Source organism: Centroberyx affinis, unplaced genomic scaffold (assembly GCF_046629955.1).
Source record: "Centroberyx affinis isolate AG114_WGS23_722 - 3 ecotype Tasmania unplaced genomic scaffold, CSIRO-AGI_Caff_v1 ptg001495l_1, whole genome shotgun sequence".
NCBI classification, from domain to species: domain Eukaryota; kingdom Metazoa; phylum Chordata; class Actinopteri; order Beryciformes; family Berycidae; genus Centroberyx; species Centroberyx affinis.
The window spans coordinates 351,663-377,924 of record NW_027279960.1 but is presented as its reverse complement, the minus strand read 5'-3'; the positions used below and the strand labels follow the sequence as shown (position 1 = coordinate 377,924).

At 40.8% G+C, this 26,262-nt stretch overlaps 2 protein-coding genes and 1 pseudogene across 2 annotated transcripts; 1 reads left to right on the top strand and 2 right to left on the bottom strand.

Annotated features, from left to right (window-relative positions):
• Window positions 1-2,426: 2,426 nt before the first annotated feature.
• LOC139650479 (nuclear RNA export factor 1 pseudogene) lies at window positions 2,427-3,689 on the bottom strand (annotated as a pseudogene).
• Window positions 3,690-9,931: 6,242 nt separating this feature from the next.
• Window positions 9,932-15,473, top strand: LOC139650478 (gastrula zinc finger protein XlCGF57.1-like). The gene is made up of 2 exons (XM_071527161.1): window positions 9,932-10,037; window positions 14,098-15,473. Exons 1-2 carry the CDS (start codon window positions 9,932-9,934, stop codon window positions 15,471-15,473), a joined length of 1,482 nt encoding a protein of 493 aa, XP_071383262.1.
• An 8,484-nt stretch (window positions 15,474-23,957) lies between these two features.
• LOC139650475 (gastrula zinc finger protein XlCGF57.1-like) lies at window positions 23,958-24,873 on the bottom strand. The gene has a single exon (XM_071527158.1). It carries the CDS (start codon window positions 24,871-24,873, stop codon window positions 24,064-24,066), a length of 810 nt encoding a protein of 269 aa, XP_071383259.1. The 3' UTR covers window positions 23,958-24,063.
• Window positions 24,874-26,262: the final 1,389 nt, after the last annotated feature.

The following is a 26,262-nucleotide window of genomic DNA, read 5'->3' as shown; positions in this document are numbered from 1 at the left end:
AATACTTGTAAAAAATAAATTACAGACATGTCTATGTCTATGTTGTCTAGATAAAGTATGCAAATTCTCAGAGTTTTATCTTGACAACGGAATATTTGTCACTAATTTGAAATCTGCCTTAATATGGATGGACAGAGCTTAAGCACCCTACTCACTGCCTCAGTCACAGTGTAAAGCCGCCTGCTGCCAAGTCACTTCTCAGATAGTTCAGCAAGTTCATGACTTGCCCTTGGTGTCAAAGGTTATGAGTCTGAGTCCAGGGTGATGCAATCTGCTTTCTTTGTTGTAACTTTCCTTTTCCTCTTACGCTACATGGGCCGGCAGATGTATCTGCTCCAGAGCTCTTGGGATCATTTATAAGTCTTTAAGTATGTGTGCCCTCAGGAAAAGATCAGCTCTATGGCTTCATCTGCTGTGGTGGGTGAGTGTAAGAAATTTTCTGCCATTATAAGGCAACACAAGTTGAATACTGTTCATCGCAAAGATATGGTCCTCTGAAGGCATTCTTCTTTACAAGCCTCCATTGCTTGCTGAGAGACCACAGGTGATCTTGTCCTCCAAATAGACCAGGGAGGGTGTACATGACAAGTGGACGTCCACTTGGAGCTACTGCATTTCTGCTGTTGGGTATTCCACATGTGTGACTCTTCCTGAAGAAGAAAAATAGCAGTGAATTGACAGATTCACGTAGGAATACTTATTTTGCGTTGAGATACATGCAGACATAGGCTCTCATAGGCACAATCTTTAAATCATGAACAACAATATTTCACTGCGTCTAGCAATGTGCAGGCGAGACACCGTTTTTACTGACAGAACATGCGTTTTAGGGCCTATAATTTGTAGACCATTTGCAAGTAGTTTATTTAAAGATAGCCTATATGATAACCCTACACTTACACACACATAGGATTATGGCTTACACAAGAATAATGGATAATAGAATGATATTGTGCCCAGTTGCGAAAGCGCATATAAGCCTAATGCCTACATCATTAACAAATGGTAACATATTGCAATGATCTAAAATGTATTATTCACGTGTAGGCTGTGCTCAGCTACAACTTTTTTAGTGCAAATATATGCCATTAAAGTTGGAGCATTTGAAATCATTGTGTAGACCTATAGGCTATTAATCTCTGGGTCGAGCACGCACGCACCCTCACACACACACACACCCTCACTCACACACACACACACACACACACACAGGGTGAGAGAGAGAGAGAGAGACATACCTCGATGATATTCAGACAAGTGAAAAAGCTGCTTGTCCAGGAAGTCGCCAGTGAAACAATCATTGTCCTTCAATTTCTGAAAACGATTCATCCAATACTGAGCATGATGCGTTCTCAAAAAAGCCCACCAACTTTCGATGTGCTGATTATGATCGCTGGACCCAGAGATGAAACAATTTCTGGCGTGGTCATCCCGGCCACCCCATCGGAGGAATCTCTGCATCTCTGCCACGGTGACGTTTTCTGTTCCCAGATCTGCACGAATTCTGGCAGCTGTCCCTATCTTCTTTTCAACTTCTGCTATGAAGGAACTGCCGATGACCTTCGGGTTGCTGTTTGTTGAATAGGCATGAAGCCATACAGAATGTAGGAGGTTAGATGTTTAACATTCCCCCCTAATCAGAATGTGACACGTTTCACTTGCCAGTTTCACTTTTGAATGTACTACCTTTCAGGGTTGGTATGCAGAGACAGCAAATGTTAGAGTAAGCTGGCACGTTCAGGCTCACCTCACACTGCCTTTGACATTGGGTCATACTGATGTAACATTAGCCTGAGGTTACCTGGCTGCTGTTAACTTCCCAACCTGGAGAAAGCTACAACAACACAGTCTGCTAAGTGTGGTTAACTTGCTTTGTGGTGGATGGACAAAAACCTTGCGTTGTTTGATAAGCTGAAAGTTGAGGAAGGTAGAATACTAAACAATAGTGATGTATTAGTAAATAAAAAGGTAAAGTATGACCTCCAGTTGCGTTATCATCATATAGCAAACAACAACAATGTAAAAGATCTAATTGTATTTTCAGAAAATAATAAAATTTTCTTACAAAAATGATAATGAGCCTTTGTGACGCCACAACGTTACGGAAGTCCAAACGGCTCGTTTAGAGGCTCAGTTTTCTAATATGGATTGTGTGGATTTAGCTGCTGTGCGTTTTGATACTTTTGCAATGTTTAGATCCAACTCCAACTCCTTTATAATCAAAGAGGCACCATATGGGACCTCTAAAGGGCTATTTGTAGGTGCAACGACAATGCTTCACGGGGGTTTTTGGGGTATTTTTTTGTCTACATCAGCTTTAATAAAACAAGGTAAAGAAAGAAAAAGGATCAAACAAAAAATCCATATAAATAAAATTACAGTTCACTGAACCGATTATTATTTCACAGAAGGCATCATTTATTTATTCATTTTGTGAATGCAACATCAGGGATCGTGCCTTCCGTCTTCAACAGGGTGAACCTTTGTGCAGCTCTGTTGAAATCCCACTGGTTGTCCTGTAGACACTTTTGGGACCACACCAGGTTCATGCCGGATTTCAGGGAGAAATCCGAGAGCATCTCCTGCTGCGGTGCGGTGAGGGTGGGCCCCGGGCTGGAAGACGGTGGCGGGGCGGGGGCCGCAAAGGCTCGGCGGGTCTCCTCTGTTGTGGCCAGGCCATCCAGTTTGAGAAGCCGGGGAAACCTCTCCCGCACAGCGCTGATGTAGGAGGCCCGGTCCTTGAACAGGTCACACAGCGGGTTCCCCACCAGCCACAGCTCCACCAGCTCCAGGCCTTTCACCTTGTCCAGCTCCCGGTCCGACCTCAGCCTATTGTGGGACAGGTTGAGGGTCTTCAGTTTGGGGGTCTTGGTGACCAATTCAGCCAGTTTGTCCAATTTGTGAATACGGTTGTTGCTCAGGTTCAAGTGCACCAGCTCTGGAATGTTTTCTTCTATGATCTTGAACACAGCCTCCGCGCTCGTCTCCCTATTCAGGATGACTTCAATGTTCTGGGACGCCAGGTCCGAGTCTGTTTGGATGCTGTTCAGGTCAAGTGCTTGCTGGGAGCCGTCGAAGCGCTTTGCCATGCATTGCTTCAGGTGCGGCAGGTTTTCAGGCTTCAGGTCAGAGAGGAGGAAGGACGGAGGAGGTCTGGTGTTGACGTATACTGCCACCTTATAACCGTCTGCGTCTGTGATCTTGTGGGAACATTTGTGCAGAGCAGTGGCGGCAGCGGCATCATCCACATAAAAATGGGCCCGGCGACTGTCAACATGAAAATGTTCAGGTGTGTAGGGTACTGAGCAGATGCTCTGGAGAGCTGTCAATAACCAGTTCTTGTCATATTTCCTTCCATGTGGTATCGTTACTTTGTACCAGCCTGATCTGCTTTCCCCTAGTCCACTGTTTCCTCCACCTCCTTGGTCTCCTCTCCAACCGCCTCCTCGCCAGTCTCTGTCAACCCGCCCATCTCCTCTCTGGTTGGGCCTTGCGTAGGGGTTGAATCTGCGCTGGGAGCCGCTGTCCTGGGATCTGTCTCTCATAGCTACATCAGCGTCATTGCCAAGCCTGGACCGTGGTCTGGGGCCCCCGAAGTTCCTGGACCCGTCGCTGTCCGACCGACCCCTGTGGGAGTCTCTGCCTCTGCGGAACTGCGGACTGGTTCTGTCATCATGCCCGTCCGCCATATTCCTTGGAACAGCGTTAGCTCAAAAATACAATCCTGGATGAAAAATAATATTCAATAAGGCCAAAATTGTCTGTTTTACGATACATGAAAGCGACAATATGTGTGTGATACTTCAGCATTCCACAAACTGAACCTTAGACATAAAGGTGATTGTGATGTAATGACAATGAGTTGTTTACTTTCAATTCAGCTGGTAACTTCTTTTTTTTTATTATTGTAGGCCTAATCAGTATCAGACACAGAAATACCCAAAGGCATAAATGCAGTAACAATACAGTAACAAAAAGTAACAAACATACAATGTCAGGGGTTACAAACAAAGCTTGATACAAACAAATACAAAAAGGAAATGGTGCAGTAAACATTACATTAAGATGTTAAATTTGGAGCACAAATTTTAAGTTTTCACAGCTTTTCTATTGCATGAGGTAGATAATGTTCTAATGGTTTAAAGGTACAAAAAAGGGTTTTAGTTTTTAAGACCTTGCATTTATGGATGTAAAACTTGGCCAGCAATATGATAAGATTACACACAAAATATAGATTTTGTAATTCTTTCCTATAATGTATAAATTCAAACAATACATCCTTCAAGCAAAGTACAAAACCATCATAGAGTCCAGTATAAGAGGACAGATGCCTTGCCACAGACTCCGAGTGTGATCACAAGTTCAGAACAAATGGAAGACAGTCTCTAAAATGACTTGACAGGATAACAGCAATGAATGATCTTAAAAGAAATGTCTTTACCTTTGTTAACCAGTAGATATCTAATAGGAAGAGACCATATCTTTTCCCAACATATGTTCTGAACAAGCTTATTCCAGGTCGCATAACAAATTAATAAACTACATTGCTTGAATCTCTTTTGGTTGCTGATCTGTGATACATTTCATACAGAAATTAATGTTGAATGTTATATGAACTTCTCATTTATTTTCATAGCACAAGGGCATTGTTCTCTGTTGACTTTTGCATTCTACCTGTGGTGCTGTTGTCCTCTCCTTAACGCAGCCAGCCTTACTACTAGTGCATCTTTACCATGTCACAGATTGCTCAGGAAAATAAGAGGGAACTTGTTCATGCCTCTGGGTCGTTGCACTATTTTCTCTTCATAACAGTTGACATTCTGCAGCCAAGCATCTTTCACATCAAGGAGTGATCATGCAACTTGTATACGGGTCAATATGCAGTGTGCATTCAATCAAATCAAATTGCAGTCATGACATGATGGCACTATGAAAGCAATACAACAGTTATGGAGGCACCAGTTTATTAAAAGTAAACAACATAAAGCCTACCAACAACACTCAGAGGTCAGAGTAAACAAAATCCCCACAACATCCCCACATGTAACACAAGTGACACCCGAAATAGAAAGAAAAAATAAATTAAATTGTATGTTCTCATAGATGCACTCCTTGTTCGGCCATTGTCCTTCAATCGATGTCTTTAAAACAGTGTGCTGACAAAAGGATTGCTGATGCACAAAGCTAAATTTAGACATCCAAAAGCTTAACGCATTTGATACAGAGAGGTTGGAAGCATAGAAGGAAAATGTGTTACAATGAACAAGCAAATAATAAACATGTTGTCCCCCACCAGTGATGTAGTTCCACCCTTGGGTCAGTCAGTGATTGCTGAGTGTACTTGAAATATGAGTGAAATTGTATAAGCATTTTCGTATGGGACAATGAAAGGACAGATTGACCATATATTTCTGTTGCCTACTGTGGAGGAAATTACACTATTATACTATTCTATTCTTCTATTTATTTCTTTAATATCTGTACTGTACGCTCTTTGTGTTATTATGAGAACTCATCTCTGTGTGAAAATGTACAAACTGCTGTTAAATCCTTTATCTCCGGAACCTGACCATTCTGTTCATCATGTATCAAGTATGATACGTTTCTCAGTTGAATACTGTCTTTGTCTTCAGTAATTTTCCATTCTCCACCGGTTTGAGATAAACAAAGGTTCTGACCAGAGATGGCCTTGAGTGTCCGGTTGGAACTGGATTTTGTTATGCACAGATGCACCCTGATCGCATAATGTTTCAAGTATAAGAATGTGTCAGACTTCTCATGACTGGGATATTTCTACTTCTTGGCTATAAGACGGGTGGACAAATCAGAGGTGGGGGCCCTTTGCTGATCACACCTGTTGTGAATGCATCGTGCCTTGCTTGCAAGCAATAAAAGACGACAGAAAGACAACTTCTCTTCTCCAAGTCTCTTTTATTACAGAAAACTTCCACCACACCTACTCTCCTCAGAATTAGGCTTACAAGTTATATCTTGAAATGTAGTAACTATAATTGTCCTGTTTTTACTCAATACAATACAAAATATAAGAACTACAATACGCAATAAATACAAGCCGTACATTACACAATGTACACTACAATACAATTTATAATACAATATACAATATAACTTACAACACCAGGAGCGTGAGTGTTATGAATAATATAAATGCTAAATGATAAGTGATATATGGTATTGCACAGTAGGTAAGTGGTAATATGATATAAGTAGTCAACACTGATGGCACAGTGGTTGTCAAGTCAGACTGGAGGTTTCTAGAAAATATTGGAACCTAGAGAAAAAAAAACAATTTTTAGAAATTAAAAGAGATATATGCTGAACTTTAAAATAGTTTGAGAGACACTGTTTTCCTGGCGAAGATCACTGCTGCTACCAAGCCAGTTTGGCCAACTAATGTGTGGCTCGATAGTTTAACTCTTTGGTGTTCAAGCGTGCAGGATGGTTTGTCTATTTGTAGAATTTATTGTCTATTGGTTGTAAATCTAATCGCGAGTCTGATGATGTTTGTCAAGTAGAAGCACGGTGAATGGTGATGATAAAAAGTGTTGATTATTTGTTAATTGCAAAAACGTGGTGGAAAGAATGGATGCTAAAACTAGGAATGGGGCAATAGTTGCATAGGCTTTTAGCTACAGCATGTTATGGCTTGAAAAATGGTTGTTTGAAAGGACGGCATCATTTAATATTACTTTGAATAAATATGATTATAAATAATGTTAAAATACAATAAAATGTATATGTGGCACATAGGATATTTATATGTAATTGCCCACTTACTTAAATGTGTTATTTTATATGTATGCACTTTATCTTGCATGTTTACAGACACCCCCCATTCAATTTCAAGCATTTCTATTTTGAGTATAGTTCTTCAGTTGGCAGTTAACATCTGAACCAGTAAAGCCACTGAAGACCAGCCGACTCACAATTGTGTTTTTCATTTATTCTTTCAGGTGGGTAAATATCACATAAGCATTTATACAGTTTGTCAGTAATGTAGGCTTTCTATTTAGTGTACCGTTATGCATTGTAGCATGTGTAGTTTGTAGTTTGTTTGCAGTATTTGCGCTAGCTTGGTATCCTAAACGGGGACGAGTTGGCACTAACCGTTTACGATGAGCGGTTGTTGTCAAATTACACCTGTCAAAACATGTCGAAGGGAGTCAGATGTAACGTTTGCCTGACTCCACTGATACATATGTATGTGTAGGATGTAATGTTAGTGTTTTGTAGTTTTTATTTTCTTTGTTTTATTCGTTTTCTCCTAACGGTTAATGTAGAATGCTTACGGACCTCGGCGTAAGCGCCTCGGTCCTGACCGCATCACTGTCGTGCCAATAATGACGGTAAAGCTCACCCTCGAGTGTAATATTGCGATTATACAACAGTTACCAACAAAATAAAAGATATAAACAAAATGTATTCATATTGTGGGGCAATTCGCTCTCAAAATAAAAAACTTTTTGCTAGTGTTATCTCCGTTTCCCTGGAAATACATGGGGTCTGACTAATAACTGGAAAACAATCAGACACGTCAGTAGACTCCTATGTAATGGAACCTAGTTTACTACTCCAGCAAGTAGGCGGACCCTTAGTAACGACCTAGCAACAGAGACGATTTCTAGTCCCTGTTGAGTCAGCCAGCCAACTTGAGCTAATGCTTTCTAGAGATCGCGGGATTTCCCAAACTGAATAAATACCACACATATAAACACAAAACTGCTTTGCTAGCTCAATCTTGTTGTAACTAAGATATCTGCTGAAAAAAAATATTTTTCCATGGACAGATTTAGCTACTATGTCCGCGAACTTCACATGTATTTTTAAGCTAGTAGCGCCGTGTCACCGACTCACCGGCACAGCTGATGGAGGATGCAGAGCGTCTGTAACATCAAGGCTGAACAGAGTTAGCGTAGCGTTATATTTAAATATATTGTATGATAATATGGCGGAGTAATATTTAGTGATGAGCACGGCTAGGTGTGCTGTCATGCTGATTTGAGCACGTTCTAAATGTCTAGTTGACCAATCAGATCGCTTGGTCGGAACTACCTGTTGTATAATATCCTATAATTCCTTGTGTATTCGACAACACTGGACCTGAGAATCAAAGTAATTTTTCTCCAGGAACTAAGAATGTTGCAAAGAAGGTAGAACACTGTCGAGTCTGCAGCTGTTAAAATCACCAACAATAAACAGTGGAGCATCGGGGTATTTCGCTAGCATGGCGTTAGCACTGTCAGCTATCAGTTCTGCTGCTACCTTGATGTTAGCGCTTGGTGGAACATATACACAACCCATAACTACAGTGGGAAATTCCCTTGGGAGATGAAAGGGACGCAGGGATAAAGTCTAAGATAAGTATGCATTAAGTATATCATTCTTTCTTTAGTGTGTATCTGTTCAGAGTGGAAAACTACTGAATCCTTCGTGCAACTTGTTTGCCAGATCTTACTGCTCCGTTCCTGTCTCCAGATTAACCCTCCTGTTGTGTTCCTTTCATGTTAATTAATTCTGTGTTCCCGGTCCAAAATGACCGCCCCATTATAGCTGATTATAAATCCATAATAATACATATATTATCACCTAATGTTGTGTTAGATCTTTTTATCAACTTAAGTTCTTGTGAACATTGCAAGTTTTGAACTTCTATTTGCTATTTATGGCCTGTAGGCCTCATTAACCTGAGCTCATACAACTCGTTTTTGAGTAAAAAAAAAAAGCATAATGTATGGATTATTTTGACTATAACAAATACTCAGATGAAACATATTGTGCTATTTATCACAGACTACTTTCTTTTGAAACCATTTCAAATATTTAAATAGTGGCACAAAATAACATCTGTTGTGTACCCGGTCAAAACTGACCGGTATGATTTTATTAGTAAAGAAAGGACATAGGCCCAAAACTACACATGAAAACTTTACTGCATCTTCACTGTCAGTTTCCTGGCCTCTCTCCTCCTCACCAGTGTCATGATCAAAGATAAGATCAAGAGCCTCACATACAATATATTGTTTGGTCATTGTGCTGCCACAGAATGAAGTGTGAGCAAGGCCTCAAAAAAGCTTTATATACCAGAGCTGTGAGAAAAGTTCTATATATTATTGAAACAATATTGTGATTGTTTGTGAGAATGGCAACAGGTGTGGTTCCTGTGGGGGAAAGATTCCTGTGGGAGTTGCCATGGAAGCCAAGAAGGGGAGTGAGGTGTGTGTGTGTGTGTGTGTGTGTGTTCAAACACACATGCATGTGGGGGTCTGGGAGAGGAAGTCTGTCTGAATGAATCTGATGAATGGGAATTTTATACACTAATTGTAGTCTCTCATTCATTTCTAATGACCGGTCACTTTTGACCAGGAACACTACAGGTGTACAAAAGTTAAATAAAACAACCAAAATTAAATGAAAATTATCAAAATTTATTTTGTGTGTTGTGTGGACAAAGTCATGACAGTCAGATGAAATGAACTACATTTTTCAGAGAGAAAATCAGTCCAATTCGACTGGAACACAACAGGAGGGTTAAGACAGTCAAGGACACAGGACTGATAAGACAGCACACCCTCCCTACACACTCCTTGCTGAACCTGCCACCAGCTTGTATCTCTGTTCTCTCCGTGCACGTATACAGTTATTCAACTACAAGAGAACCCGGAACTCAGCCTGTTTATTGATAACCCTGAGTGAATTCTTTGATCCAAATCTACAACAGACTATTTTATGTGGTGTTTATGTTTTAACAGAGGAAGAAGAAGAAACAAGAAGAAGGAGAAGTTCTCTCTTATGGACTCAGATCAGTTCCTGTCACTGTGTGAAAATGTCTAAAGTCCAAAAGCTGAGAGCGTTGGTGAAGCAGCGACGAACTGCGGCTGCTGAAGAGATATTTGGGCTGTTTGAAAGAACGATGGCAGAGTACGAGGAGGAAGCTTCTGGTTTAAAAGAGGAGAACGACCGACAACGAAAGCTGCTGGACGCTGTTTTAAATCCTGAAGTGCGCTTACACAGAGCAGGTTTGTGACATTTAAATGTTATGTTCACATTGCAATTTGTTGAGCAGATGGGAAGAAATCCAACCTTGGAGTGATGAAGGCATGGATTACACATTCCGCATCAGCAAATTCGTGGTACGGGCGGATCTGGCTATGCTTCGGAGGTGAAAAAAAGCCAACTGTGGTTTTGTTTATGTGGGGTTCAAATGAAAGTGCAGGATGCAGGATGACTCAGAGGTTCTTTACTTGCAGGAAAGGTGTGACTGTCATATTATCAATAGAGAGGCAGAGGTTGTGGGCTGTATGTGTGTGTCTGTATGTGGACTCAGCCGATGAGGATTATTTCGGTTTTGTCAGAGTTTAGTTTCAAAAAGCTGCTGTGCATCCAGGATTTGATATGCTGCAGACAGCTGAGTGTTTCCATTGTAGCTGAAATGTCAGGTGTGGTATGGATCTATATTTGAGTATTGTCTTTTCTTTTTTTTTTATTGGTGCAAAAACAAAACAGTAGTGACTTTACAGATACAACAATGATTGAAACAGGGATAACAAGGGCAGACAATGAATAAACAACAACAGGGTGACATACAACACTTGACATGGTACACATATAAAACAAAACAAAATGAAACAAAACAAACAGATGAAATAGACATATTAATTATGATGATAGTGACATCATGCAGTTACTGCAGTTTAAAAGTAAAAATAATAAAATAAAATAATAATAATAATAGTAATAATACATATATTGAAGAATGAATAATAAATAGGTAATAACAAGGGAAGAATGAAAAGTAAATAAATAAATGAATACATAAATGGTTTGTAATTGATATTTAGAAGTGTCTGCTATTGTAGTATGGGGGTTCAGTTCAAGTATGTATAGGTGGGGGTGGGTGGGGAGGGGGGGGGGCACTGGTGTCACCAGCAGTAGGGGGAGGTTGTTATCTGGGTGAGGATGTGTCCGTGTGTGTATGTATGTGTGGAGGAAATTACACTATTATACTATTCTATGTCTTTTATTTCTTTAATATCTACTAAGTACTGTACTCTCTTTGTGTTATTATGAGAACTCATCTCTGTGTGAAAATTTACAAACTGCTGTTAAATCCTTTATCTCCGGAACCTCGCCATTCTGTTCATCATGTATCAAGCATGATACATTTCTCAGTTGAATGCTGTCTTTGTCTTCAGTAATTTTCCATTCTCCACCGATTTGAGATAAACAAAGGTTCTGACCAGAGATGGCCTTGAGTGTCCGGTTGGAACTGGATTTTGTTATGCTGATGCAGATGCACCCTGATCGCATAATGTTTCAAGTATAAGAATGTGTCAGACTTCTCATGACTGGGATATTTCTACTTCTTGGCTATAAGACGGGTGGACAAATCAGAGGTGGGGGCCCTTTGCTGATCACACCTGTTGTGAATGCATCGTGCCTTGCTTGCAAGCAATAAAAGACGACAGAAAGACAACTTCTCTTCTCCAAGTCTCTTTTATTACAGAAAACCTCCACCACAGTATGTATATTGGTTTGTGTTATGTGGGTAGACAAGTGATATTGATAAATGGGGTCCAGCATATGTGAAATTAGTCTATTTAAGTGTTTTTTAATGCTATTTGTCTTTCTGTTGTGATATAGTCAGATAGTAGAAGGTGCCACTGGGATGTTGAGAGGTTATTTCTGTCTTTCCAGTTTAGGAGGATTGTCTTTTTAGCGATTGTTAGAGCGACCAGTATGGGGTTTTCATATTTGAGTGGCAGTTCAACTGATGAGAGATCTCCTAGCAGACACACAGATGGGGAGGCTGGAATGCTGCGACCTATGGTTGAGGATAATGCATGTGTGATGCTTGTCCAGAATGTTTGAATGGGTAGGCAGAGCCAGGTGGCATGAAGGTAATCATCTCTAGTGTTTAATGTGCAGTGTGTGCAGGTGTCGTTGTCTGTGAGTCCCATTTTGTGTAATTTAGAGTGGGTGAGGTGAACTCTGTGTAGAATTTTGTATTGAATAAGTTGCAGTTTGGAGTTATGGGACATTGAGAAGATGTTGTTGCAGATGTGCATCCAGGAGTTGATATCGATGGTAACAGCTAGGTCTTTTTCCCAATCTTGGACCGGTCGTGGGAGATTATTGTCTGTTTTTATTAAAAGTTTGTACATTTTTGAGAAGGGTTTTTTCTGAGTGGCTATAAGTTTGAGTTGATTGAACAATGGGGGTGTTTGCAGAGTGTTGTTTGATGTGCTGATTTTTCCATTTAAACAGTGTTTCAGTTGTGAATATTGTAAGAAGCTGTTAACACTGATATCATATTTCTGTTTTAGTGTTTCATAGGGTATGAGTGAGCCATGTTCAAATAAGTGTTCCAGATGTGTAATTCCTACTTTTTTCCATGAATTGAATGATAGTGGTTTATTTTTGATCTGAAAGTCAGGGTTGTGCCAGATTGGGGTAAATTTATTTGAAGATGTGGGGTGTCCAGTGATTTGGTTGGATTTCCACCAAGCTGTCAGAGTCGCTACTATGAATGGGTTTTTGAAACAGTTATGTTTTTTAATTGACTGGGTAAGGAACGAGAGATCTGATATTGATAATTCTTGGCAGTCATGTTGTTCTATATCCAGCCAGGGGTGTTGTGATTGTTGAGTCTCTTGCAACCATATGAGTATATACTGAAGATGGTTTGCAAGGTGGTAGAATTGGAAATTTGGGGCGGCTAGGCCTCCACGATCTCTCGGTTTCTGCAGGGTGGATAGTTTGATTCGTGGTTTGTTATGTTTCCAGTAGAATTTAGTTATGGTAGAATCTAAAGTGTTAAACCAATGTGATGTAGGTTGGACCGGGGTCATAGAAAAACGCTAGTATATTTTGGGTAGTATGGTCATTTTTATTGCTGCTATCCTTCCAATTAGTGAAATGGGCAAGTTGTTCCATCGGGTGAGGTCTTCTTCAATGCTTTTTTGTAATGGTGCGTAATTCAGGAGGAATAGCTCTGACAGCTTGGTGGAAACATTGATACCAAGGTATTTAATGTTACCTGTTGTTATTGTCAGGGGGAGTTTTTTAGATGCAGCATTCCAGCCTTCCTCGCAGAGTGGTAAAATTTTAGATTTAGACCAGTTTATGGAATAATCAGAAATTTTTGAGACTATGGATACGAGATTGAAGACTTCTGGAAGGGCTGTTGAGGGGTTTGTTAGGTATAGCAGGATGTCATCTGCATATAAGCTAATTTTGTGGTGAAAATGTCTTGTTTGTATACCTGTAATACAAGTGTTTTGTCGAATGGCAGCTGCAAGAGGTTCAATGAAAATGGCAAACAGTAATGGAGAGAGTGGACATCCTTGTCTTGTGCCCCGTTGCAGTGTGAAGTGTTGAGCGGTGTGATTATCAGTTATAAGTGATGCAGATGGTGAGTTGTATAGAGTTTTGATCCAGTGAGTGAACGACTCCCCAAACCCAAATTTCTCGATGGTAGTAAAAAGAAATGTCCAGTTGACTTTATCAAAGGCCTTTTCTGTGTCCAATGATGCAATTATGGTGTTAAAGTGGTTTCTCTGGGATAGACTGATGAGGTTGAATAGACGACGCATGTTGGTGGATGAGTGTCTGTCCTTTATAAATCTTGTTTGTTCTGGATGGATTAATGTAGATATGACTGTTTCTAATCTGTTGGCCAGTGCTTTGCTAATTATTTTTAGGTCACAATTAATCAAGCTTATAGGTCTGTTGCTGGAGGTGAGGGTTGGGTCTTTGTCAGGTTTGAGCAAAAAAATAAGAAAATAAGAGCTGTATTTATGTGTGTGGGTATGGTTCCTGATTAATTGATTTCATTGACCATTCTGTTAAATAGAGGAGATACGAGTTATTAGAAGTGTTTATAGAATTCTATTGGGTAGCCAGCAGAACCGGGTGATTTATTATTGGGCATGGAGAAGATGGCTTTCCTGAGTTCTTCTGAGGTTATGGGTTGGTCTATTTGAGTATTGACAGCATACAGGTGGTAGTTTAGGCTGTGGTTGTGCATAATTTGTCTTTCTTAATGTGTGTGTGTCTGTATTTCAGTCTTACCTCCAGACGTCCAGCAGCTGTTGGTCAGTAAAGAAGAGGTTCCCTCTGAGCAGCAGGAGTGGAGCCCCAGTCTGGACCAGGAGGACCCAGAGCCCCCACACATTAAAGAGGAACAGGAGGAACTCTGGACCAGTCAGGAGGGAGAGCGGCTTCAAGGGCCGGAGGAGGCCGATATCACCGAGTTCCCGTTCACTCCTGTCCCTGTGAAGAGTGATGATGATGAAGAGAAACCTCAGTCCTCACAGCTTCATCAAAGCCAAACTGAGGAGAACAGAGAGGCAGAGCCTCTAGCCAGCAGCTCAACTGAACAGATGAAAACAGAAGCTGATGGAGAGGACTGTGGAGTATCAGAACCAGCCAGGAACTTAGATCCAGCTAGTCATTTACAAGCAACTAGTGATGGCAAGACTTCAGACTCTTCTGAACCTGAGACTGAAGACAGTGATGATTATGAGAAGGAGACTAGGGAACCTCAGTCAGGTTTAGACTCACTGAAAAACAATGAAGTCCTTCTAAGTCATAAGAGATCTTATACTGGGGAGAAATCATTTAGTTGCTCAGACTGTGGAACAATGTTTAGTCGTAAAGCAATCTTGAAGAGACACATGAGAGTCCACACAGGGGAGAAAGCATTTAGTTGCTCAGACTGTGGAACAATGTTTAGTCGTAAAGCAATCTTGAAAAGACACATGAGAGTCCACACAGGGGAGAAACCATTTAGTTGCTCAGACTGTGGAAAAATGTTTAGTCATAAAGCAATCTTGAAGAGACACATGAGAATCCACACAGGGGAGAAACCATTTAGTTGCTTAGACTGTGGAAAAAGTTTTGGTGATAAAGGAGACTTGAAGAGACACATGAGAGTCCACACAGGGGAGAAACCATTTAGTTGCTCAGACTGTGGAAAAATGTTTGGTCGTAAAGTGAACTTGAAGACACACATGAGAGTCCACACAGGGGAGAATCCATTTAGTTGCTCAGACTGTGCTAAACGTTTTCATTATAAAGAAGACTTGAAGACACACATGAGAGTCCACACAGGGGAGAAACCATTTAGTTGCTCAGACTGTGCTAAACGTTTTCATTATAAAGAAGACTTGAAGACACACATGAGAGTCCACACAGGGGAGAAACCATTTAGTTGCTCAGACTGTGCTAAAAGTTTTAATTATAAAAGAAACTTGAAGAGACACATGAGAGTCCACACAGGGGAGAAGCCATTTAGTTGCTCAGACTGTGCTAAACGTTTTCATTATAAAGGACACTTGAAGTCACACATGAGAGTCCACACAGGGGAGAAACCATTTACTTGCTCAGACTGTGGAAAAAGTTTTCGTTGTAAAGTAAACTTGAAGACACACATGAGAATTCATACAGGGTGAAAAACCTTTCTGCTGTTCAGTTTGTAAAAAAACATTCACCCACAGAGGAGAACTGGGTTTGCATATGAGAGTTCATACTGGGGAGAAACCCTACAGTTGTAGTGTTTGTGGGAGAAGTTTTCACCAGCATTCACATGTCAAAAAGCACAAGTGTTCTGGTTGAGCTGAATTGTTCAGCAGTAACAGTACAATAAACCGACATTCCCATGTCACTTTCATTTCACTCAGTTTCAGGTCACTTAATATCAGGCTGGGCAATAATTCAATGTTATCATTTATTGTTTTTCAGTAGAATCATATTGTGATATGATTGTACGAGTTATTGTGATACACAGTTCTTTTCTAAATGAATGATAAAACACAAATAATTAAAGTCTCTCAAAATGAGATCTGAAAAATATAAATGATTATTTGATAATTACATATTTTTTTATCTTACTTTATATTACCACATATTTCAATGAGATGAACATCAATATTGTTATACATTGCTACTGAAAAACACCATCAGGTGTCGATGCCTGATGAAGCTCCTTGACTGAGACGTTGCCTCCTTATGAATACATTTTTTGATGTGACGTTCAGACAGTGTGTGGCTGATTGTTCTCTATTGTGATCTGTCGGTCTTCTCCTACACAGTCGTCACTAAGACCGTCTGTTAGGTGTGCAGAAGCTCTGATAAGGGTGAAGGAAATGATAAACTTTTACTTGATTATAAATTAAAGCCTCTATTGCAAGAACCTTGTGAAACTCAATTTGTACCTTTGTAGCTAACAATTAATTCAGTCATGTAGAATTGATTTTATATTGAAATGGAATTCTGGTCAATTCATGTTTAATTCAATGTGCTCATGAAGATGATAACCACTACACTACGAAAACTGAGACAGTGAGTATAGCAGAGCTCCACAACCCTATTCAGACAGATGTCAGATCAGATGAGACACAAAGACTGAAAACCACAAGTTCAGTTGGCAACTGTCTCCATGTATACATGGAGACAGTTTGAACACACACACACACACACACACACACATGCATGCAGCCAGGTTCATTCACCGGTTTCTGTAGTGTGGTGGTTAACACGTTCTCCTCACATGCGAAAGGCCCCTTGTTTGAAATCGGGCGGCAACAACCTTATTTCATCCTATAGGAGTTTTGAATTTGAATTTCTTTATTTGAACAGGGACAAAGTACAAAGAACATTAACCTTATAAAACAAGGAGAGATGTAATGTACCAGGTTTTTAGCAAATTGCTAATTTCCGCCCGTAGTCCCTGGGCAGGTAAGTAAGTAAAACTATAGGAGTTTTGAATGATTCAGACAGAAGATGAAGATAAGTCAGTGAAAATAGAAACATGTGACACCAAACAAACCCAGAATATTCCCAATGATAATACAATTTAACAGAGTTTTTTTTCCATTAGCAAAACTTTAGCATTTAAGTTGCATAATGCAAACAAATACACTGTTTATATAGGACTCCATTTGCTCTCATATTTATGTCATCATGGCCAAATGTTGTGAGGCGACTCACCTTTGATGATGCAGCAGCTGCAGCTGCAGCAGGATGCAGCAGTACCTGCTGAAACAGCAGAGCAGAGTCTCTTCCCCGGCCCCCTCATCACCTCCGGCCTCAGCTGGAGTCTCCACCCAGGCCTCAAATCCTCCAGGTTGGTGGGTAAAAGAAATCTCTAATAATTTCATGAACCATGAGTCCTTTATTTGCATGTGTGTTGAAACTCTCTCTCAAGGTGTGGCATGCAGTTGAATAGAACTTGAAATTGAATTTGAAACCTATATTTCATATTTTATTGGAATGACAAATAAGATTTTAGGAAATGTGAGATTGCATGTCACACCCACTATTTTATTTTGCACATGGCAATTATCCCTATACTTAACATGTTTTTTAAACTTTTAAAAATCTAATAATGGCCTATTGAATATTCTTCCTAAAGTTAGTGGTTTATGTGCTGCTTTTAGGGATGGAGCGTTGACTCCAAAAGAGTCTGTCGTAGCGTCTGTTATCTACAACTATAGCCACTATACGCTGTAAAGTTCCAATGGGCAGGTAGGGGAGCTCTGGTACGAAAGTACCAGAGCTTTTTACTTTTTCCCAGTTTATGGTGAGAGTAATAAATGGCATATTATATAACAAACAACATACATGTGTCCCCTTTCAGATGCAACTTTCCATATGTTTCTGAGTTAAATGATCTGGACATAAACAGACGGAGAACACAGCTTGCGCTGTGTAACTGTCGTACCTCCTGTGTGGGACAAAGGTAACACAGCTGCGTTGTGAAAGTAACAGCTGTCAGAAAGCATGTAAGATGCGTCTTATGATTACGGTTTTGTGATCTGATACTGTTTACTTTTAACAACCAATCTTGCAGACCCAGTTTTATATTTGTGCCAATTCACCAAGCCAACATATTAGGCTACATAGCCTACATATTCTTTGCATCAAGTTACCAATGTTGCATTAACACAATATGTTGACGCATGATATGAATGAATGGCAACAAGCATCCTCTTCTCTCATTTCTCCCAAAGTATTTAGAGGCTGAACTTGCTGCTTAGCTATGAAAATATATCATTGTTACTTTTGTCCCTCCGCTGTCTGCTCTTCATTCAGCCTGGACAGCATGCCAAATGTGGTGAAAACAATTCTGACATTGAGACAGTAAAAGTGTTAAGAAATCCACATAAAGTTGGATATTGATATTTGAAAGAATAAAACATTATTCAAAAAAGCCTCTTATTTCGTATTTTAACTTAACGCATGACAAATCAGTTTTCCTTCAATAAGAAAGGCAGCACTGATTCCCATCATTTTTGCTATAGTGATAGCTGTCAGAGAAACACACACACTGACTTCATCACGTCACTTCTGCTCCTGTGTGCTTCCAGAAAAGGTCTGTGTTACTTTCGTACCGGAGCTCCACCTCACAGTTTGTTGGTCTTGATGTGTTCTTGTTGGCTTGGCTTGGCTTGTTCTGAACAAAGTATAATTCAAATACACACATAAACAGGCCTTTAAAAGTCAAATTAAATCAAAGAAGCAAAACTCAAATAAAACATTCCTTTCTTTATCTACTCCTTTCTTTACACTTGTTTCGTTTATATTCTAGTACTTTTTGTATTGCGGTTGAGAACTGTGACTTGACGGTGTCTTCCGGCTACTGCTTGCACACCTGATTCAATTAATTGCCTGGGGCGCCACAAGCTATCTGCTCCTATATTCTTTTGCCAACCTTTCACCCATAGGTGGCATCATTGGTCTTGAAAACAAAAACAAAACTGTCTCGAACAGAGTTGATTCTCGATTCTGAGAATCGATTCTACAAATAAACAGAATTGGAGTCGACTCCTGTCTCGACTCCAAACTCTGGAATCAAAGAAACTGTTTAATTTAAACAAATGTGTAATTAATTAATTGTGATTTAGGCATATCTATACTAATCTGTGTTCGATTGCCTTGGTCTGAGCCATTTCACAACAAGCGGGTAGAGGGGAGCTAGAAATGCAAGGCTCAATCATTGAATGGCGACCGGCATAAAACTTACATTTTTGTGTTGATTTTCATTTGAAATTGGAATTGATTTAGAATCGATCCATTACAAGGAGTCCGAGTCGGAATCAAAACCAAAAAAAAATTTGAATCATCCACCCCTAGCCTTATGAACCTCTGAGATAGTTTATGATTTAACTTTTGAGTCAAATCATTTAAGAGAAATTGATTATTATGTGGCGACAGTTTAAATTGACTGAGACAGGATTGCAGGTTAAGACAATGGTGGGATGTGTTGTATGGTTGCTTCTAGTTACATGCGATATGTACAGGTTGTAGTGATTAAGACATTAACAGTTTTTGTTTCTTACATAGTGAGAAGTCATCATCCACGGCCTCTGGACCAACTGGACCTACTGCTTCTCCTCACCAAGGTAAATACACTTGATGGTTTATATGGATGCTGTGGGTTCATAACAGACTGTTTTATGTTTATTTTGTCCCTTTATTTTAGATCCTTCAATCATCCCTCCATCCTCTGTCCAGACTCCAGCCTCCATCCCTCCCTCCTCTGCTCAGACTCCAGCCTCCATCCCTCCATCCTCTGTCCAGACTGCAGCCTCCACCCCTCCCTCCTCTGCTCAGACTCCAGCCTCCATCCCTCCATCCTCTGCCCAGACTCCAGCCTCCATCCCTCCCTCCTCTGCTCAGACTCCAGCCTCCATCCCTCCCTCCTCTGTCCAGACTGCAGCCTCCATCCCTCCCTCCTCTGCTCAGACTCCAGCCTCTGCCCCCCTCCTCCACCTCTCCACACCTCCCCACCCAGCCTGCCTCAGTCCCAGTTATGATCTGGATGTCAGCCAGTGGAACTGCTCTCAGCATCAGTGTGGACAGATGAAGACTGAGAGAAGAGATGGGAGGTTGGCAGTGGGATGCTGAAAGAGAGACTGTGGAGACTGTTGTCATTCATAAAACTGTGAGCTCGACCAATCATAGTGCAGGATTCGTCCCTGTTGCATGGCTGGCTTACATCTTTGATGCCTGGGCCAGGCCATGTTGATGGGAAAGTAGGATTGTAGGACTCTAGGATTTATTAAATTCATATGCAACACACACACACACCTCTGAAACAACAAATACTGTGGCTCTTGTAAGTCTACACACCCTTTCAAACTTTGTGTCTTTTAAATTGTGGAAAATAATAGTAATTATAATTGAAAATCAATGATTTTTTGTATTCATTTATAAATGGTAAACCTCAAAATCAAAGAAAAATGAAAAGGCTGAAAATGAATTAAAATACTAAAACTGAAACACTTTTCCTCACTGCACAAACTGCCTTTACCTGTGATCAGTTGAAGTGATTGAATTAGATCAGAATGCATGCAGCTGTTCCAGTAGGTTTTCCCAATGAGTGTCTTTATCTCTTAAAGCATGCCAGGGCACACAGAGCATTATGGGCAACAAGGTACAGTGGCTGCTGTGACAAGAGAGCTCATGATAAAGTTGCTCATGATAAAGTTGTAAAAGAATATTCAAGGCCTTAAATATGTCATGGAGCAGCTAGACCACAAACAAGAAATGCAATACTGGTGACCACAGAGTGGCACCAGTAGGATCTCGCCTAGATCAAGCCGTCCCTCCAAGATGGATGGTCATGTGAGGTGGAAACTGGTCAGTGAGGCCTCCAAGAGACTAACAGCCACCTTAAAAAAGCTGCAGGTCTTCATGAAAGAGATTGGCCGCTCTGAGCACATAGCAACAGTTACATGTGTTCTTTACAAGTCTGGGCTGTGAGGTTGTGTAGCTACAAGGCCAAAACGTTCTACCTTAGTCATGTCAGAGCTTTTTCTACATGGCAAGGGGAGACCCAGACTGTACCTAATCACTACATTGTCACATCTATTTCTGGATTTTTATATCATTATTATGTTATTTGTTGTGTCTATTTGCAATGTATATTTACCAATAGATTCTACTTTACTTCAAAGACAAACGGTCTTTCATAATTACCGCAGTCCATAGAGGACATACATAAAATCTTTCTTTCTTCTATCCTTTTGGCAATGTGCTTTTACGCACGCACGTAAATTGTATATTGCAGGGGGGAAATTGCAAACAATGTATATACAATCCTCATTTTAGAACGCAGGCATTTAAAGCCAAAAGTCATGGAAGGATGAGACCATAGCATGTCCAGAGTGAGACATTGAAATTGAAAATCTCAACGCCAGCCCATGCCCTTTCTGGAGTTAATAGAAACAATACAACAAAATACTTCACAAAATGCACATATCGAATCATAAATTAGACCTACTCACGTGTGATTAATCAAGCTACTATATAGGGATCACTATATATAGCTGCGTAATGGATGTGCGAAACGATACAGTGGCTGTTAGTAAGCAGAGAACGAGTGTGACATTGTCCATGGTTATTGCATGCACACCCGTTAACCTGGTTTGGACATAAAAGCCAACCATCATCATGGGCCAGAAAAATCAGCCTCGTTCTCTGCTTAATAACAGCGCCACAGCAGCCACTGTATCATTACGCACAGCCATTACACACAGCTATATCTTGTGAGCCATTATTGATTGATCACACGCGAGTAGGTCTAATTTATGATCCGATATGTCTGATATTATTATTTCCACATTACTGTACAATTTGGTGACATAATGTAAACCTGTTTACTCACACTAATATAGTGACCCATTGGCGTCTTTGCTTGGCTGGAGAAGCCTATAGTCCAGACAATAGCTGTGAGTGATCTCATCTCTCCATGGTCACCTTCTGAAAAATGGTTTATTTTCTATATTCCTTTTTGGTTTCAATTAATATTCATCATGGACTGATGTCCTAAACATCCCTATGCTGACGTAATGTGCACCAATTGGCTCAATTACCATAAAAGAATCGCCTGATCTGTGTGGGTGGGTTTAAAATTAAAGAAATTATGTATTAATTACTGTGGCTTTAGATAAAAACTGTGTACATTATAGCTTACAGTCCTGAAGAACACTCATATTAACACTAGTACTGCAGTTGGTGATGAACTAACATCTGTTACTGCCCCCCAATCAAAGTCTAAAACCGGCCAGCTCCATGGTGCTGAAAGGCGCCACGTTATGTGTGGATGTGGAGGCAGTGTGCGTCATATGAACCCACAGCATCCACAGCACATTAAGAAATGGAAAGCTTCATGATGTGAGTCGCTAGCGGTGCAAATGATTCAAAGCGGAATTCCATCCAGAGGCCATGGATGATGACTTGCTTCTCACTATGTAAGAAACAAAAATGTTCATGTCCTATTCACTACAACCTGTACATACACTCACAGAGCACTTTATTAGGAACACCTGTACACCTGCTTATTCATGCAATTATCCATTCAGACAATCATGTGGCAGCAGTGCAATGCATACGATCATGCAGATACAGGTCAGCAGCTTTAGTTCATGTTCACATCAAGCATCAGAATGGGGAAAAAATGTGATCTCAGTGACTTTGACCGTGGCATGGCTGTTGGTGCCAGATGGTTGTTGGTGCTAGAGTTCACACAGAATGGTGTGAAAAACAAAACACATCCAGTGAGCGGCGGCTCTGCGGACGTTAACGCCTTGTTGATGAGAGAGGTCAGAGGTCAGAGGAGAAAGGCCAGACTGGTTGGAGCTGACAGAAAGGCTTCAGTAACTCAGATAACCTCTTTACAACTGTGGTGAGCAGAAAAGCATCTCAGAATGCAACACGTCCAACCTGGAGGCGGATGGCACTTTGGTAGCCGGTTGACACTGAGCTGAAAGCTGATACCTACCCAGTATTAGTATGGTGTTCCTAATAAAGTGCTCAGTGAGTGTATATTGCATGTAACTAGAAGCAGCCATACAACACGCATATAAACCAGTAACTTAAGGAAGGGTTAAAGTTGCTTGAAGTAGAGGGATATTTTACAATGTAAATAAAATAGTGGGTGTGACATGCAATCGCGACTGGCCCCCTCCTGACAGACGGGGATACTCACCCCTATACTAACGAGGAGTGAGACAGTGTGTGAGGACAAAACCTTTTTGAGTGTAAAATACTACCAATGTGATCTATTTTTAGATCACATCACCACACTACACCAAACTGTCAGCATGTATACCACTACCAACTGAACAACTCATGGTTTTCAGTCTTTGTGTCTCATCTGATCTGATGTCTGTCTGAACAGAGTTGTGGAGCTCTGCTATACTCACTGTGTCAGTTTTCCCCCTCCCAACAGACACAACACAACTTTTATCAGTGAATGTCACAAAATATTATTTCACACGTTTGCTCTCACATGCCTCCACAACAACTGTGCGATGAAGATGATGAAGACCATTGAGCAAGGGGAAACTGGAGCTGGTGAGCAGTACAGGAGTCCGGTTTCTATCTTACACCTTGTTACTCTTTTTAATGTCATGAAGACAAATCAAGAGACAAAAAGCCCATAGAAATCGACAAAATATCAAAATCACTTCAACATCAACATATAAAAGAGAATAAAGAAAGCTTCTGCACACCTGACAGACAGTCTTAGTGACAGCTGTGTAGGAGAAGACCGACAGATCACACCAATTCAGCTAAATCAGCCACACTCATTGAAATGTGTGGTAGTATAAAGTAAGATCAAAATAATATTCAATAATTTGATTCAGATCTGATTTTGAGAGACTAATTATTTACAGTTTGTCATTCATTTAGAATAGAACTGTGTATCACAATGACTCGCACAATCATATCACAATATGATTCTACTGAAAAACAATAAATGATAATATTGAATTATTAGCCAGCCTGATATTAAGTGACCTGAAACTGAGTGAAATGAAAGTGACATGGGAATGTCACTTTATTATACTGTTACTGCTGAACAATTCAGCTCAACCAGAACACTTGTGCTTTTTGACATGTGAATGCTGGCGAAAACTTCTTCCACAAACACTACAACTGTAGGGTTTCTCCCCAGTATGGACTCTCATATGCAAACCCAGTTCTCCTCTGTGGGTGAATGTTTTTTTACAAACTGAACAGCAGAAAGGTTTTTCACCCTGTATGAATTCTCATGTGTGTCTTCAAGTTTACTTTACAACGAAAACTTTTTCCACAGTCTGAGCAAGTAAATGGTTTCTCCCCTGTGTGGACTCTCATGTGTGACTTCAAGTGTCCTTTATAATGAAAACTTTTAGCACAGTCTGAGCAACTAAATGGCTTCTCCCCTGTGTGGACTCTCATGTGTGTCTTCAAGTTTACTTTATGACCAAAAATTTTTCCGCATTCTGAGCAACTAAATGGTTTCTCCCCTGTGTGGACTCTCATGTGTGACTTCAAGTTTACTTTATGTCCAAAACTTTTTCCACAGTCTGAGCAACTAAATGGTTTCTCCCCTGTGTGGACTCTCATGTGTGTCTTCAAGTGTCCTTTATAATGAAAACTTTTAGCACAGTCTGAGCAACTAAATGGCTTCTCCCCTGTGTGGATTCTCATGTGTCTCTTCAAGTGTCCTTTATAATGAAAACTTTTAGCACAGTCTGAGCAACTAAATGGCTTCTCCCCTGTGTGGATTCTCATGTGTCTCTTCAAGTTTACTTTATGACCAAAATTTTTTCCGCAGTCTGAGCAACTAAATGGTTTCTCCCCTGTGTGGACTCTCATGTGTCTCTTCAAGTTTACGTTACGACCAAATATTTTTCCACAGTCTGAGCAACTAAATGCTTTCTCCCCTGTGTGGACTCTCATGTGTCTCTTCAAGATTGCTTTACGACTAAACATTGTTCCACAGTCTGAGCAACTAAATGCTTTCTCCCCTGTGTGGACTCTCATGTGTCTCTTCAAGATTGCTTTACGACTAAACATTGTTCCACAGTCTGAGCAACTAAATGGTTTCTCCCCAGTATAAGATCTCTTATGACTTAGAAGGACTTCATTGTTTTTCAGTGAGTCTAAACCTGACTGAGGTTCCCTAGTCTCCTTCTCATAATCATCACTGTCTTCAGTCTCAGGTTCAGAAGAGTCTGAAGTCTTGCCATCACTAGTTGCTTGTAAATGACTAGCTGGATCTAAGTTCCTGGCTGGTTCTGATACTCCACAGTCCTCTCCATCAGCTTCTGTTTTCATCTGTTCAGTTGAGCTGCTGGCTAGAGGCTCTGCCTCTCTGTTCTCCTCAGTTTGGCTTTGATGAAGCTGTGAGGACTGAGGTTTCTCTTCATCATCTTCACTCTTCACAGGGACAGGAGTGAACGGGAACTCGGTGATATCGGCCTCCTCCGGCCCTTGAAGCCGCTCTCCCTCCTGACTGGTCCAGAGTTCCTCCTGTTCCTCTTTAATGTGTGGGGGCTCTGGGTCCTCCTGGTCCAGACTGGGGCTCCACTCCTGCTGCTCAGGGGGAACCTCTTCTTTACTGACCAACAGCTGCTGGACGTCTGGAGGTAAGACTGAAATACAGACACACACACATTAAGGAAGACAAATTATGCACAACCACAGCCTAAACTACCACCTGTATGCTGACAATACTCAAATATACATCCATACCACACCTGACATTTCAGCTACAATGGAAACACTCAGCTGTCTGCAGCATATCAAATCCTGGATGCACAGCAGCTTTTTGAAACTAAACTCCGACAAAACCGAAATAATCCTCATCGGCTCCGAGTCCACATACAGACACACACATACAGCCCACAACCTCTGCCTCTCTATTGATAATAAATATGACAGTCACACCTTTCCTGCAAGTAAAGAACTTCAGAGTCATCCTGCATCCTGCACTTTCATTTGAACCCCACATAAACAAAACCACAGTTGGCTTTTTTTTCACCTCCGAAGCATAGCCAGATCCGCCCGTACCTCGAATTTGTGGATGCGGAATGTGTAATCCATGCCTTCATCACTCCAAGGTTGGATTTCTTCTCATCTGCTCAATAAATTGCAACAAGTACAAAATTCTGCAGCTCCTGACATCCACCTCCACCCATCCACATCACTCCAATCCTCAGAGAGCTCCGCTGGCTTCCTGTATGTTACAGGCTAACCTACAAAGTGATGCTCCTCACCTTCAAGGCCCTGCACGACTCCACTCCGGACTACATATCAACTCATCTCTCCCTACTGTCCTTCTCATTCTCCTCCATCCTCTAGCTCTCCTCGACACAAGGTTCTGCTCCCTGGGAGACAGAGCCTTTTCTTCTGCTGTCCCTCGCATCTGGAACAAGCTCCCTCCCTCAGTCAGAGCATCGGACA